Genomic DNA, 17,244 nt, shown 5'->3' with positions numbered 1-17,244 from the left:
CATCCTTCACCTTGGGTTATTAATAAAAGACTATACTGTCCCCCAATTTTGACTATAACTAAAACACCTCAACAAGTGTTCCAACTTTCCTTCAGTGAAGTAGTATTGCCCACATGGAGAAGTACTGCAGGAATTTTGTGATAGATGAATTGTGAACCAACTAAAGGGATGTAATGGTTAAAATTCTCACATATAAATCATGGCTAGAAATATTTGAAAAACAGTTGATCTAGTGAGATCCAGGATAGCTAGTTTAGTCTTGGGTCATCATCAAACTGTATGCTAAAAATTTGGATTTATGCAATTTATAAAATTATTTACATATTTTCATTTATGATCTAGAGTCAGAGAGAATTGAATAAGTAAATACAAAAATATTGAAATAGATATCTCAGTGGATTATAAAAGACACTGTGTAGTAGGGAATTCACATTCAGAAGTTTTTAGAAGTATATTATAAAGCTTACTAACCCAGATTTCTAAGGAAAGTAAATCATGCTAATTAATCCAGGTGAAAAATGACTTACAGAAAATCAACTCATGTGGATTAAAAGTTAAAAAGCTTGCCTTAAAATAAAAAAACCTCTGGAAATAAGAATTAGACTTTCTACCTGAGTAACTTGATCCAGACTAGACTGAAATTTGATTTACAGCTGTACCATGGACTAGATCCATTGAGTAGCAATCTTTTGATGTCAAGCAAGTTTTTCCAATTAAAAATTGAGAAGTGATTTAATAATAGATACCTATTTCCTCTGACTATTGTGGCAAGTAAACAAAATTTTTAAGTAATTTATTTATTTATTAGAAAGAGAGAGGGAGACATAGAAAGATCTTCCATCTGCTGGTTCACTCTCTAGATGGACCCAATGACTGAATCCAAGCCAGGACAAAACCAGGAGCCAGGAGCCAGGAGCCAGGAGCCAGGAGCCAGGAGCCAGGAGCCAGGAGCCAGGAGCCAGGTCTTACATGTGGGAAGCAGGGGTCCAAGCACTTAGGCCATCTTCTTCTGCTTTTAACAGATCATTAGCAGGGATCTGGATAGGAATTGGAGCATCTGGACTTCGAACGAGCACCTATATGGGTTGCTTGCGTCACAGGTGGTGGCTTTACCTACTATGCCATAATGCCAAACCCCTAAAATAAAATGTACTTTGAATTTATCAGTACAGTTTTTTTTTTTGTTTGTTTGTTTGTTTGTTTTGGACAGGCAGATTTAGACAGTGAGAGAGAGACAGAGAGAAAGGTCTTCCTATCCATTGGTTCACCACCCAAATGGCCGCTACTGCCGCCATGCTGTGCCGATCCGAAGCCAGGAGCCAGGTGCCTCCTCCTGGTCACCCATGTGGGTGCAGGGCCCAAGCACTTGGGCCATCCTCCACTGCATTCCCGGGACACAGCAGAGAGTTGGACTGGATGAGGAGCAACCGGGACAGAATCTGGTACCCCAACCGGGACTAGAACCCGGGGTGCAGGTGGAGGATTAGCCAAGTGAGCCGCAGCGCTGGCCATATCAGTACAGTTTTGTTTTTTTGTTTTTTTTTTTTTTTTTTTTTTTTTTTTTGCCAGGCTGAGTGGATGGTGAGAGAGAGAGACAGAGAGAAAGGTCTTCCTTTTTGCCATTGGTTCACCCTCCAATGGCCGCTGCGGCCAGCACATCTCGCTGATCCGAAGCCAGGAGCCAGGTGCTTCTCCTGGTCTCCCATGCGGGTGCAGGGCCCAAGGACATGGGCCATCCTCCACTGCCTTCTTGGGCCATAGCAGAGAGCTGGCCTAGAAGAGGGGCAACCGGGATAGAATCCGGCGCCCCGACCAGGACTAGAACCCGGTGTGCCGGCACCGCAAGGCGGAGGATTAGCCTCTTAAGCCACGGCGCCGGCCCATATCAGAACAGTTTTAAAACCTTAATGAGTGAAGAGGGGATGAAGGGAAAGAGAAAGGCAAGAAAATGAAAAGCAATGAAAATTGATGCAAGAGAAGGCAGTAGAAAAGAGAATTACTGGTGACCATGTCTAGTTTATACTACAATTTTTTATACAACAAATATTATTTTATAGACTTGATTATAGTCCTTTAGACTATTTTGGAACCCAAATAAAGGCAAAACTTTCTTTAAAATAAACCATACTTCTTAGTTCAGATGACTATCATTAATCATAGCACTTAAACCTGGAATATGTGAATTTATAATTAATATTATTGTTTCTTAATGTATGAGGCATTTTTCAAGATAAATAAATGTGAAAGCATGATCCACTTGCTCACTCTGAGTCTCTCGCCAACATGAAACATACATTCTGAATCCTTTCACTTTCAGCTGTGAAATTAATTCAGTGGGCATCAAATATATATGCATGTGTATATGTATATGTATATAATATCTATAAAGTATATATTTATGATACATATTTAAAATATAGGTATACTGGTACATGTAAATTGTGAATGTGGAGAGAAAGAGAGGGATTTTTAAAAGGTGGATAATACAGGGCATTTTAAACAGAAAACTAGTAAAGAAATGTTTTACTTCACTTAATTCCTTTATTATCTTCCATATTTTACAAACTAAATTTTAATAGTAGTGCATGATTTTATTAAAATAGTGGAGATATTTATTTAAACTCATAAAAGGGCAGAAATTATAATTAAATGAGAAGAGTTTCTTCAGGAAGTAATTTTATTGGCAAATTTTCATTTAAATTTTTAATATATGAGAGGGGTCAAGAAAGCTAATTTTCATGATCAGTTTGTAGCCCAGTAGTTCCATTGTCAGAAACAGAAATAGGCATTTATTTCCTTATTTAAAAAAGGAATCCCATGCAAAGCTCAGTGCCTCTGATTTTCTATAGGAATATTCCCCTTTCACATTTTGTCATGCTTGACACTGTTCATAGGCATGTGTTTAGAATAACAAGATGCTCGCTAAATAAGCATGTTGAGGCTGTATCACAAAGAGGCACTTGCACAAAAGGGCAGACTTACCTGATAGATGGCAGTGATGATGGACAATGGAAGAGAGATAATAGGTTTGGTGATAAAATGTAATTTCAGTGGTATTGTGAAAATATGTTCCTCTCACTTTATCCTGAACTTTATTTTGGATCACCAAACACAATGACAAGGTACACATAATGTTCTTTCACACAGCTCTGAATTTAGGTAGGAAAGTTCTTGATTGTAAAGTACTATGGATTTCACGTGACTGTATGATGAACTCCCAAGAGGTACTTTGAAGCTAGTAAGTGGAATTCTGTCAGCGTATTTTACGAGAGTCCTGAATCTCGAGAATTAAGTATATAAAATTTCTGTGGTCCACTGAACTTCATGTTAAAAGTTCAGAATTCATTTCATTCCTGGCAACCTGGAACCTTCTCAAGAAAGCTTTGGAATGACCTGATTATTGTGTGCTTGCCTTGAATTTTGAGTCTTCCTCAATAAAGCCAGGGTATTTAATTATATTCCTACAGCTGAATTATACGTTGTTTTTCATCACAAGAATAAACACTGAAAGCTGTTAATTTTTGGCTATCATATTCATCAAAAGCATAGCTACTCATTCCATATTTCTTTACTTATAAATAGACTGATTTTTTCAGAACATTTAATTTATACTGGAAGCTTTTGAGAGAGATTTCTGTGGCATTGAGAAAAGTCTGATCAATATTTTATGTTTGAATTGTAGGGAAATACATTCACACTCTTTCTCTAATCTCAGCAATATCCAGTGTTTGGTTTTTGGTAGCACTCCGTGTTACACTAGTAGTACATTGTATTGATTGCATTTCGTAGCTTGAAACAGTAATTTAATCAAGTGAATGATTTTTAAAGATATGGGGTGGTTTACACTGTAGAAGAATATGCTGATGAACGAACTTCTGAAATCCAATACAAGGTGGTTCCAGAGATCAAGGTTATAGGACCTGATAGTTATTTTCGAGGCTCAAATTCTGGGATGTCAAAATGCTAAAGTTCAGATTCAGATTCCCAGGAGACAGGCCATAAACTTACTATTTGTCAGGATATTGTGGAATCCCTTGATTGATAATCCTATTATTAATAAATGCAGCATAGTGATTATTCCCCATATGAAAAGAATGTTCATATAGATTGGTAAAAAAAAAAAAAAGATGTCCACAGCAGTAATAAAACTCATTTGATTGCTACAGACATGTACATCCTTCTAAAAACAAAAACAAAACAAAACAAATAAAACCTCAGTTCAATGTCCTTAAAGGATTTGATCAGTTATAGAGATATGAACAATGAGTAAGATTTATCTTCTATAAAGGGAATATTTAATCTATACACTCTACTTACCCAGGATATCACAGAATGTATTTTATGTAATAAAACTTTTTAAACATATTATGTATTTCTTACAAAAACAAAATGGAAGTACTCCTTGACCTGCTGGTTAAGATAGTAGTTAGAAGATCTGCATCCCACATCAGAGTACCCACGGTTCACTCCTGGCTCCAGATTCTAAGTTCCTGCTACTGCAGGCTCTGAGTGGCAGTACTACCTGGCTCAAGTCACTGGGTCCCTAGGACTAACATAGGGGACATGGATTGAGTTTCCAGCTCCCAGTTTTGGATCCCCAGAGAGAACCAGAACATGGGAGCTCCATATCTTTCATTGTGTGTCTCTACATTTTAAATAAACTGATTAATTTTAAAAAGCTGAAAGTGTTGTTTGAATTACCATCAAAAGTTTTGTATAACATCCAAGTAAGCAAATACTTCCATGTTATAACTGAAAAGTGTTTTCAGAGGATTAAAATGAAAAATATCATTAAATATTTAATTTTAAAAGATACTTTATATTCATATCTATATGTATATTTATATCTAAATATCATTAATATTTATGGGTTAAGAGATAATATTTTTAAACATCTAAAAAACTACACCTTTTGAGTATCGTGGAATTTGTTGCAAGCTTTGTTTTCAAATGTTAGCATAATTCCTACAGATGGTTGCAAATAGTTCCTGTGTTACAAAGGTAAATAGAAATGAGCTAGATAGGACCAAGACTATTCCAAATAATCACTATGAAGAATACCTTTAATATAATGTTACATGAATATTATGAAAATTCACAAACAGATCAAGGCGGTGCTGAGACAAAAAAAGGAGTTAACTTTATCTGTATTTGTTTCAGTACTTTTTATGATCCTCAAATATAATTTAGATTGCCTTCAGGATCCTAAATTGAATTCTCAGCATAGTTTACTTTCAGAATATGTACTTGCCAGTATATAAACTTTCAAAAGCAAAATAAATAAAAGTGTTTCATCTGCAGACTTACTATCTTTGGGAGTTTCTTCAGGATAGGTGAAACCAAATTATTACTATAATCTAAGAACATTTGATAAAGACATCCTGTTCTGTGTGATCAAAAATCTCTTAAAAATACCTCTCAATCTTCTTCCACTTCTAGCATTGAACAACATATTTTTAACTTTCTGTTGGTACTTAAAATTCAATTTGAATGAAATAATTGTTGTATCATTTCCCACATTTTCACTCTTCATCAAATTTTAAATTTGGCTAAATTTTTGTTTGATTTCCTCTAGGGATCCTTACAATGCAATTGAAGCTATAGACCCAGAGAAACTGAATGTCTTTCGGACAGTCAGAGAGATAACAGGTAATTTTAAAAAGTCCAGTTGTTATACTATGAGCTAGATAAATTTTTGTGATTTCTTAAACATTATATAATATTGTAATCAACAACTCATTTCAAAGCAAATTCTAGTTTGTAAAACCTCTTGTAATTTTGAACAATGGGTGTCCTATACCTTAGCTTTGTTGCATATTTTGAAAGCCAGTGGAATTACAAACACAAATATCTTTACAATTTTAATGTTACTGTTTAATTTTACATTTTTGTAGATGTCAGCTGATCTTTGAATCCATGTTTTTGTTTTCATATTTATTTATATATTTCAAAGGCTGCGTTAAAGAGAAAGAGGGAGAACATGAGAGAGAGAGGTTGTCTTCCAACTGTTAGTTCACTCTCCAAATGGCCACATCTTGGCTGGGCCAAGAGGAAATTAGGAGCTTAAGACTCCATCTAAGTCTCTAATGTGGGTGGCCATGGCCCAAGCCCTCAGGCCATCTTCCACTGCCTTCCAAGGCCCATTAGCAGGAACCTGAATTGGAAGTGGAGTAGCCAACTTGAACCAGTGTTCATGAGGTGCCAGTTTTGGTAGGTGGCAGTTTAACCTGAAGTGCCACATCACCACCCCCACTGAACCATATTTTTATGTTTACCTTTTCACAAGCAATATGACTAACATGGAACATTCATTTAGTACATACTTGTGTCTTGAAGGCTGTCACAGCATTTGACTGAGTCTGTAGATTTGAGTCATGTATTTACCATCGAAGAATAGAAAATCCAATCAGTAAGTTTAGCTGTGTACATAAATGGTATAGAAGGCAAGGTAGACACTTACAAGTATGCATGTAAATTGAATTTCAGGTAAACTGAAGCTCTATATTTTTTCTAATTATATAAATAAAAGAGGGGGCAGGTGTTTGGACTAGAAGTTAAGATTCTGGTTGAGTTGCCCACATCCCATGTTGAAGTGTTGGAGTTTGAATCCCAGCTCTGTTCTTGATTCTAGTTTCCTTCTAATATGTACCCTGGTGAGCAGCAGCTAATCACTCAAGTATCTGGAGTGCTGCCTCCACTGGAAGGCCTGGATTGAGTTGCTGGTTCCTGGCTTTGGCCTGATCTAGCCCCAGCCATCTCTCTCTCTCAAATATATTTTAAAAATAAATTTTAGAATATTCTAAAATTTAAAATATGAGTGAAATGGAATCATTTAATTCTTTAACATATATAGTTTTACTCTTTCATGCATATAAGAAATACATATATTTCTCATTATTTTTGTTAAGATTTATTTATTTGAAAGAGTTACAGAGCTATGGTTGGGACTAGGCCAGGCTGGAGCCAGGATCCAGAAGCTTCCTCCAGGTCTATCACATGGGTGACAGTGACCCAATACCTGGATCATCTTCTGTTGCTTTTCCCAGGCCACTAGCAAGCAGATGGGTCAGAAGTGGAACAGCTGGGACAGGATTGGTGCCCCTTTAGGATGCTAGCATCTCGGGCAGTAACTTAATCTGCTATGCTCCAATAGTGGCCCCATGCTCATTATTTTTATATTAATTATTTATTGAATATTATGGCCCCAAAACCCTGACACTTAATCTTGAAAAAATAAAATGTGATGGGATGCTTCAAAGGTAAATATGTTCATTGCTCTTTTCTTAACCGCCCACATTCAATACATTTTCATCATATTTCAAGGATAATCACTACTATTACTAATATTGACAATGATATTCTGATATAGTCTTACTGTCCTAATCACTTGTAGGTTTCTTGAACATACAATCTTGGCCCCCAAACATGACTGACTTCAGTGTTTTTTCCAACTTGGTCACCATTGGTGGAAGAGTACTCTATAGGTAAGTATATATGTTAAAAGCTGCAAATTTCCTATATTACCTGAGTACAATAAGTCAAAATCTTAAATCTTACTGATTTACAGATTCTGAGAATATCATGTTTCTATTGTTAGTTACAAAGATAAATCAATGAAGATACCTCTTGTGATGATGTGTAATGCATAGTTTTTTTCTTTCTTTCAACTACCTATCATTTAACATAATAATAGTGTTTTGCAAGTATAGAATGCATTATGTGAACTATAAAACTGAACTTTCTTTTTGCTCGTATGTTATCATAACTAAATGATATAACTGAGTGACTTGCTAATAGTTTAGGTGTATATGGTATAATCTTGTACCAGGAGCCTCTGTTTTCCCTTCTGGGGCTGTAGTTTAACCACACTTCCCAGGGCTGATGTTTCAGACACTTATCCACAGTTGTTCATGCAGCACTGGTTAATAAATGGACAAAAATTAGAGCTTATAAAAACACTTTCTAAAATCCTATTGTCATATTTTAAATTCACATGATGAAAATACACAGGGTTTTTTTTATGAAGGCATTCCTTTTATTTTAGGTTTATTTCATATGTTATCTTTATGAAGGTCTTATTCCTGAAAGATTAGAAGTCAATTTATATAATAAGATTTTTATCTAATTTGTCTACTTAAATCTGAAAGGTATCTAAAATCAATACTGTCATTGAATATTTCATAATAATGTTATAGAAAGTACATTGAATGTTATATTAAAATATATGGCAAGAATATCTATAAAAGATTTTCAAAATCTAAAGGGAAAAGGATCTTTGTGAAAAAGGACAGTCGAGAAATAATGTGTATTTAAGTGTTATATGCAAACATATTTTACTATTTATTGAATAAAATGTTATAAATCATGAAAAACATTGTTTTGGCATTTTAACTCTTGCTCAAGATGGGTAGGGAAAAATTTTGTGAGAACAAATTCTGTCTCTGCCTTTGTCACTGAGCGTACATGCATGCACATTCCAACTTGGAAAACAATTCTAAATACTCATTTAAAATTGTAAATGAAAAGGGAAATCTTTGATCTCCAAGATGTAAAGTCATTTTAGTTAACTGATTGAAATATGGGGATGTTGGAAGTATATTAATTCTTTAGAGAATGGACAAGAAAAATAATTACAAAAGTATGGACTACATTGAATTAAAAACAATTTCTTTGAAATTATAACTGGTTTATGCAAAGTGATTATTTAATTCTTAGAGAACTTTTTCCCACATCTCCAAGCCAGCTCAGTAATTAATTTTTAATGTCTCCTAAACTTACTTTTAAACTGACTGTATAGAATATGTAAAGAAGAACCATTCTGAGCTCAGATATATTGATTCCATCTCCTTTTACTCTCTAGTGACATTGTTTGGTGTAAGTTGAGACATCCTTGTTTCACTTCAGGAATGCATTTCATTATTGTTTCATTATTGTTCCACTCCTAACTCCCACCCCTGGTCTCCCTCTTAGTGGCCTCTCCTTGCTTATCCTCAAGCAACAAGGCATCACCTCTCTGCAGTTCCAGTCTCTAAAGGAAATCAGTGCAGGAAACATCTATATCACTGACAACAGCAACCTGTGTTACTATCATACCATTAACTGGACAACGCTCTTCAGCACCATCAACCAACGAATAGTGATCCGGGACAATAGGAAAGCTGAAAATTGTAGTAAGTACATCACCCAAGCACTTAAGATTTAGAAATGTAAAAACTTTTCTCCCATTCTTCACTAGACCAAACAATTAAAAATATAGAAGTCAGAATTACTGCCTTGTTACCTTTTTGTTTTTGAAGATTTATTTTACTTATTTGAAAGGCAGAGTTACAGAGAGGGAGAGACAAAGAGATCCTGCACCTGCTGGTTCACTCATCAAATGGCTACAACTGCCAGACTGAAGCCAAGAGCTAAGAGCTTCCTTCAGGTCTCTCATGTGGGTGCATAAGAACCTGGGACATCTTCCTCTGCTTTCCCAGGTGCATTAGTGGGGAGCTCCCTGGATCGGAAGTGCAACAATTGGGATTCGAAGCATCACCAATATGTGATGCTGGCATCAACAGGTGGAGGGCTTTACTTGGGACACCACAATGCCAGTCCCTTAACACATCCTTTAAAAAGGAAGGCAGATATAAATACTAGCATCCTATAAAATAATCAGAAAAGGTGCCTTTATAAAAATTTTCATGTTTGAAAACATCTTGCCTAACCCTGGGAACTGTCCTTTAGCAGAATTAGACACAATAGGCCTAGATGGAACCTGAGCACATGAATGTTTAATAATCATCCAGGTATTTCCTCAAATTCAATCAGTTTATGGAACTCACCTTATTGAATTCTCTGCTGTTTGGTTTCAATGAATTTAGAACATAGGATAATCTAGTTTTGCCATTTGGATGTGGTAGGAAAAATGCAGCTGCATTTTTTAGAAATATGTGAAAAATATTGTTCAAATAGTACTCAAAAGCTTTTCTTGTTTAAGAAGATTGTTTTGTGAATACATTTTTACAGGCATATTACTCTCCATTTCTTCATCAGTTTTTCTACTTCTTGTTCTACTTCTTCACTTCTTTTCCACACTGGAGCAAATAACATTTTTATAGAAACACGATTATTCCATTACTATTAAACATTGAAACTCCAATGGTTAATACTTAATTCTTCCATGTTTTTCTACTGAGTACTATTTACTTTTTCTTTATCCTATAAGTGCTACCACTACTCATATAACTGTCTGCTTTATTTATGATAATTGCCAAATAAAAAAGTCTCCAAATGCAGATAATCTGTTTGTAAATGCTTATCTTCCTTGTAGGTATGATGAGTCAGTTGCTTTTAGAAGACAGATTTCCGAAGGAAACCTTTGGTCTCATTATCAGAACAGCAATCCTAAAGGTACACACAAATGTGAGAGGAGAAAGAGAGAAAGTGACAGACGAGAGAGAATGTGTAAATAAATAGTAGAGGGTCTTTTAAAAAATTGCAAACTCATAAGAGGACAACATAAGTTAAGTTTACTGTAGTAGGCAGTGAATTAATTTATTTACTAATAACCTACCTTCCTCCAGAAAGGAATTCACAGCAGCACAGGCTATCAATTTTCATAAAATGTGACTTTTAATTTGTGAGGAAATCACTTACATTATAGGAGGTTTTGAACCATAAAATATTTTCCAGAGAAAGTTCTGTTGTAATAAGAATTTCCTGCTTTGAGCCAACTACAGTTCTCACATATTCTTCTGTTCCAAGAAATATAAACACTAATTTAATGTGTCAAAGTACGCATGTTCATATGGAATGAGAATCATCTTTTTATTTGGCCTGAGTTGCTTCTTTAGTTTTATACATTGCTGATCCCTAAGACAAAGTATGCTTCGCCCATATATCTGTTATGTGTATGTAGATGTCCTGGAAACGTATGTGATTCACTGCAGGGAAACAGAATCCTTTTCAATGCCGATTATAAATGTTCTCCTAAGTCAGGGATGTACTCTTTTCCATCTACTTCCTTCAAAAACAAAGTAACAAACAAAATAACACACTGTACCACTGCCTTTCAAAGATAAGAAGTTAACTGAAGATTTTTAAATATCTAAGGAAAACATAAAAGAATCATAGAAAAATATTCCTCCTTGACACAATCAGTTAATAGATCCCGTAAACATCCATATTTCTTTTATCTTTTTGATACTTTACAAAAAAGCAACTGGGACAAAAAAATACAGAAAGAAATCAAATATAAAAAATCAAGATGGGGAAAAAGTATATTTCAATAAATTACATATTTTAATATCACTAAACTCTTCACATTACCAAGAGAGTAAAAAAATTATAATAATAATAAACTGAAAACCCAAAGTGTTCTTAACTCTGCATTAACCTTATGCCTCTTGGACTGAATTGAGCTCCTTTTCAGACCATAAACTTATTTTCTTGTTCTGCATGCATGGAGTTTATTTTGCAGTTAGGGAATGAAATGAAGCAGTTAGAAGAAATACAGTTTTGTGATGCTATAGTATAAAATCGAGCATATCATTCCTCATTTTTAACATCTTAGAATAAATATACTTTGCATGAAATCCATTTATCAAAATTTGGACTTCAGTCTCATAGCACATTCAACCCATAAAAATCACAAATGCCTGAACTTTCAGAAATGTAATTATGCTGCAAACCTGACCTCAGAAATGCTGCCACTGATGTTTACAGTGATCCTACAATGATTCCTCACTTATGATTAACACATCCTTATCATGCATAGTACTATCTTTAAACAGGAAAGCTTAATATTTGCTTCATTTTTTTTTAAAGATTTGTTTATTTATTTGAAAGTCAGAGTTACACAGAGAGGAGAGGCAGAGAGAGAGAGGTCTTCCATCTGATTGTTCACTCACCAGATGGCCCCAATGGCCAGAACTGTGCCAATCCGAAGCCAGGAGCCAGGAGCTTCTTCTGGGTTTCCCACATGGGTGCAGGGGCCCAAGCACTTGGGCCATCTTCTACTGCTTTCCCAGGCCATAGCAAAGAGCTAGATCGGAAGTAGAGCAGCAGTCTCAAACCGGCGCCCATATAGGTGTCGGCGCTTCAGGCCAGGGCGTTAACCCACTGTGCCACAGCGCTGGCCCCAAAATTTGATTCATTTTAAATGTACTGCTAACATCGCATTTTTAGATATCCTCTCTTTGCATACCATACAGAGACAGGATACAAAGGAATGTACACAAATATTTGCTACAACTCAAGCATACTTGTTCATGAGGTGTGCATGTGAGTATGCATGTGCACATGCAATGCATCACAAAATACTCTATGATTTAAATCTGGGAGTTGATTTGTTAACTTAAAGAAATGGCAACTCTTCATTTAAGAGAGTGATATTTGGAGTTCTACATGATTTAAAGCAGTAATGACAATAAAAGAAAAACTTCACGTCATCCTTAATGGGTGACAGAGATTTGAGCAATCTTACTCTTTTAAGTCAAATATTTCAAAGCAGATTTTGTGGTTTGAAGAGATTGAGATTGTGAGAAATTTCAGGACATGAAAAGTTATATTTTCTGCCTTTTTCATCTATGTGTTTACGGCACTAACAAAATGACGATGCTGGTGGAAGAAAGGTATTTAGAATCTCTTAAAATAATTAAGCATAAATATTTAACACTGATGTATGAACAATGTAGATATAAATATTATCCCAGCCCCTGAGAATCCTAGTTACATTTGAGCCTATACATCTCATGTTTTAAATTATTTGGGCATATAAAGTTAAATGCAGTATAAAATAGAAATTAAATTCATTATTGATTTTTCAAAATTGAAATGTTTATTTTTCCAATTATTGAAGTACATTTTTTATTGTTATATATCAAAATATATAAAGAAGAAAAGATTTTTTCATAAATATATGTGTGATACTTGGTTACTTCAAAAAGGTCACAGAAAATTAAATTAAAAGATATGTTTATTTTGGTAAAAAATTTTGAAACCCATGCAGTTTTTCATAGTATGCATTTTTCATTAACTTTTATAAGAATCCTTACATACATGTTTCAAAATTTAAATTATGTTTTATCTCCATTTTCCATTAACTCTTTGGAGTACTCTTGTATATTGATAACTGAAGAAAATAATATATACATTTTCATATATAAATGGAATTATACCATATATATTTTTATACTGTTCAGCCATCTATGCCATCTGTTTAGTATATTGTGAAATTCCCTGAGTCTGCTTTTTAAGCTCTTTTTGTCCTTTTAAGAGCTGTATTAAAGGTATTGATTGAATGTCAACCATATTGATGGTAATTTAAATTACTTACATTTTTCATATTATTATTACTACTCTAATATGTGTTCTAGTTCATAAAAACTTCACATACCCTGCATTTATTTCCTGAGTCTACAAACCTAGAAGTGGAATTCATGTGTAAGTGAACCTACATAAATGTTTTCTTTCACATATCATCTTTCAAAAATAGTACTGGATCAGTTTATTCTTGTCCCAAGAACTGTTTGATCAGGAATATTTTGTAAGACTTTATAACACCAGATATTATCTAATATTCTAAATTTCAGTTATCTGAAGGCAAAAACATCTTCTAAATTTACACGTATTTGACATTTACTTTGTTTTTCTAGGATGATTAATTAGTTACTCTACTTTTATAAACCATTTGATTGATTATATCAGTTCAATTTGGAAATTGTTTTTTCCATGTGGATTTGAAAAAGTTCTTCAAAAATGAAATTCATATTTTGTTCCTTATATATGTTGTAATTTCCCTATATAACATATTATTTAAGAGTCCATTTGTCATATTTCAATTCTGTGTTGTGATAACAAAATACCTGAGACTGCATACTTTATAAAATAAACATGTTTATTTAGCTCACAATTTGTGGCACTAAATGTCCAACATGAGGCTGCCCCATCTGTTTAGCTTCTGGTAAGGGCCTTCTGGCTTCATCACAGTCTGACAGATGGTATCTCATGTAAGAGTGCCTGAGAGGGCGTTCACATGGCAAGAGAGGAAGCAAGACACAGAAGTCAGGAGGCAGGTCGCTCTTTTATAAAAACTTACTCTTGCAGTAACTAATTTGCTACACCCTCCAAGAGATCAGCATTAATATCTTCATGGGGCAGTTATGTCCCAATTACTTTCCTCAAAGTCCCACTGCCTTTCAATATTGTTACAATGATAAGGACAAACAACTTTCAACCATGGCAAAACTCAGGGTCAATAGCCAGGATTTTTAAATGTATTTTTATGTCTGTTCATTTTGTAAGACAAAGAGACAAAGTGAGAAGGAGAGAAGAAGAAGAGAGAGAGAGATAACTTTCATCTGATGGTTCACTCCCACATGGTCATGAGAGCCAGGACTGAGCCAGGCAAAAGCTAGAAGCCAGAAGCCAGGAACTTCATCAGAGCCTCCCCTATGGATGCGATGGGCCCAAGAAATTGGTCCATTATCTGTTTCATCCCAGATATCTTAGCAGGGAGCTAGATTAGAAGTAGAATAGCCGGGACTGGAACTGGTATTCCTATATGGGATACAGGCATCCCAAGAGCAGCTTAACACACTGTACCATGATGATGAGTTTTAATTCTAGCAAAGCTAATATCTAACCTTTGATAAAAACCATTAACATCTCCATACCTCAGTTTTATCACTTGTAAGATGGAACTAATAACATATTTATCTCATTGAATGCATGGCTTATGTGTTTGCTATTATTAGTAGTATTATCAAGCAATTATTTATTTTCCAAATAAAAACTGATGATATAGTATGAACTCACCTATGCACACAATATATGGTATAAAAGATATAATATTTAACATTTCCTTAGTGAAAATCCTTTATTGGGAAGCAATAAATGGAAAGGGAAATACAGAGTTCTTTCTTTTAGGAGCAGAAGAAATATCTATTTTATTAAACTGGTAAATTAGAAATTTGCAAGAAGCATACCAACCGGTTGTTAACAGGGAAGAAATTGAATAGTTATTAAAAGAAAGCTGGACTTGAAGAATTTAAAAGGGATCTCCTGAGATCTTATTGAGTAAAGTCTGTTCTTGAGAATCCCTTAAAATGTTATTTTTTTAATTTTCTCTTCTAATTAAGGTATTTTAAAAATAGGTTTTCTGATTTGTAACAGACGTAGTAGTTTAAAAATGCATAAAGTATGAATTTTTACATTAATCTTTCAATAGACAAGTATTTGATCATGGAAAACATATAAATTGTGCATAAAAACATAAAAGGAATACAATAAGCATTGGGTATTCAAGGAAATTGGTTCCAAAACTCCTGTACATATCAAAATCAGAGGATGTTCAGGTCTCTACTAAATGGATACAGGATATTTGCATATAACCTGTGAGCTTCCTCTCATATGCTTATAAATCATGTTTGGATCGCTTACAATATATTGCGCAATGTAAATATTATATAAATAGTTTGTTATATTATTTATGGAATAATGATAAAAAGTACATTATCACATCTAATATAAATATATATGTACACATATACATATATACAAACACACAAATATACATTTATATATATATGATTGAATATGCGGATTTTGAACCCATGATGCAGAATTCAGAGGGCTCATTGTACTTAAGTACACTTTTATATTCCTGAGGTTTGCTAGCAGAATAATCTGTCTCATTGAAAATGAATCTAGAAAAAGGACACTGCAAAAGTGTAGTTAATAGCTAATTACTAGGGGCCAGCGCCGTGGCTCACTTGGTTAATCCTCCACCTGCGTCGCTGGCATCCCATATGGGCGCCGGGTTCTAGTCCCAGTTGCTTCTCTTCCAGTTCAGCTCTCTGCTATGGCCCAGGAGGGCAGTGGAGGATGGCCCAAGTGCTTGAGCCCTTGCACCAGCATGGGAGACCAGGAGGAAGCACCTGGCTCCTGGCTTCAGATCACCACAGCGCCAGCTGTAGCAGCCATTTGGGGGGTGAACCAACGGAAGGAAGACCTTTCTCTTTGTCTCTCTCTCACTGTCTATAACTCTACCTGTCAAATAAAAGAAAATTTAAAAATAGCTAATTACTGAACCCTCTGCATGGCATCATGATCCAACGTTGCAGTAAGTCACTGTGTTTCTAGAATTTAATCCAAAGAGTTGATGAGTAGGGGACACCAATGAAGAATGAAGCAATGAGTCTTAATGTTTCTTTTTTATGCTTTTCTCTGGTTCCTGTAACAAAAATAAGATATTAAACATTTTACTTCTGTAATATTATAAGAAATTTTGATATTCTATAAAATAAACAGTGCAAGTGATACCATCAACATCATTTCTAATATGTTATGTATTATAAAAGTGAACTTTGTTTAAAAATTAAGGTTTAATTGGTTTGAAGAAAGTATAGCAAATATGAGATTTTTCCCTCTTCCTTTTAGCCTCATATTCTGCCTTTCATTTGTGCACCTCTAGCCCAGCCTGTATTATCTTAGATAATCCTGCATGTACAAACAAAATGCTCCCTACCACGTTAAAAGAATCGTCCTTTGGATCTTCACTGGAAAATTAATGAAGTCTTTCTCACTATTTAGTAAACCACAGTTAGTATGAACCTGAAATTATGTAACTCAGGTTATAGTGAAGTCAGTAATATTGTAGGTAATCAGAAGATAAAAAATGTTAATTACACTGAACTAATAATTCAACATACTAAACAAAATCTAAATAAAGTTTCCTTATTGTGTTAGAGACAGCACAATGTCTAGTTTCTAATAATACTACAAAATGTTGTCTATGTTCCTATCCAAGGGGAAGTAAATGGTTACTGTTCCCAATGAGTTTCAGGAAAATATTATCTGCTGTATTATCTAGGCTAGAAACGCTAAAGGCAGAAAGAGAGTTTCCACAACAAAGTGAAGGATGACTGAAGGCTGGCATTGTTAGCACACATGGCAATATCTTAACCTGACTTGTGTATAGATCAGTGGAGTTAAATTTTAAGGTTAAAACTTTTAATTATTTAAAGTACATAACAGAAAGACATTTGGACTCATCCTTTATTGGATTGTTTGGTTTTCAGTACTGGCTCCATTCTTGATCCCAGCTTCTTGTTAAGGGGCACACTGGTGATGGCTCCAATATTTAGATTCCTGGGACACATGGAAGAACTAAATTGAGTTCCTGGATTCCAGTTTCAGCAAGACACAATCTTGTTGCTTTTGGGCATTTAGGAAGTGAACCAGGAGATAAGCTCACCCACT

The 17,244-nt window shown here is 34.7% G+C and overlaps 1 protein-coding gene across 1 annotated transcript in view; it reads left to right on the top strand.

The window, feature by feature from the left end:
- Window positions 1-17,244, top strand: part of ERBB4 (erb-b2 receptor tyrosine kinase 4) — an 812,545-nt gene that overhangs the window by 463,839 nt on the left and 331,462 nt on the right. The window contains exons 10-12 of the mRNA XM_062197030.1: window positions 5,576-5,649; window positions 7,394-7,484; window positions 8,971-9,170. Of these exons, the coding sequence (XP_062053014.1) occupies window positions 5,576-5,649; window positions 7,394-7,484; window positions 8,971-9,170 (365 nt within the window). The remainder of the gene's footprint in view (window positions 1-5,575; window positions 5,650-7,393; window positions 7,485-8,970; window positions 9,171-17,244) is intronic.

The sequence above is a fragment of the Lepus europaeus genome, chromosome 1 (genome assembly GCF_033115175.1).
Source record: "Lepus europaeus isolate LE1 chromosome 1, mLepTim1.pri, whole genome shotgun sequence".
NCBI lineage: Eukaryota > Metazoa > Chordata > Mammalia > Lagomorpha > Leporidae > Lepus > Lepus europaeus.
The sequence above is the reverse complement of the archived record's forward strand: the minus strand, read 5'-3'. Positions and strand labels throughout refer to the sequence as shown.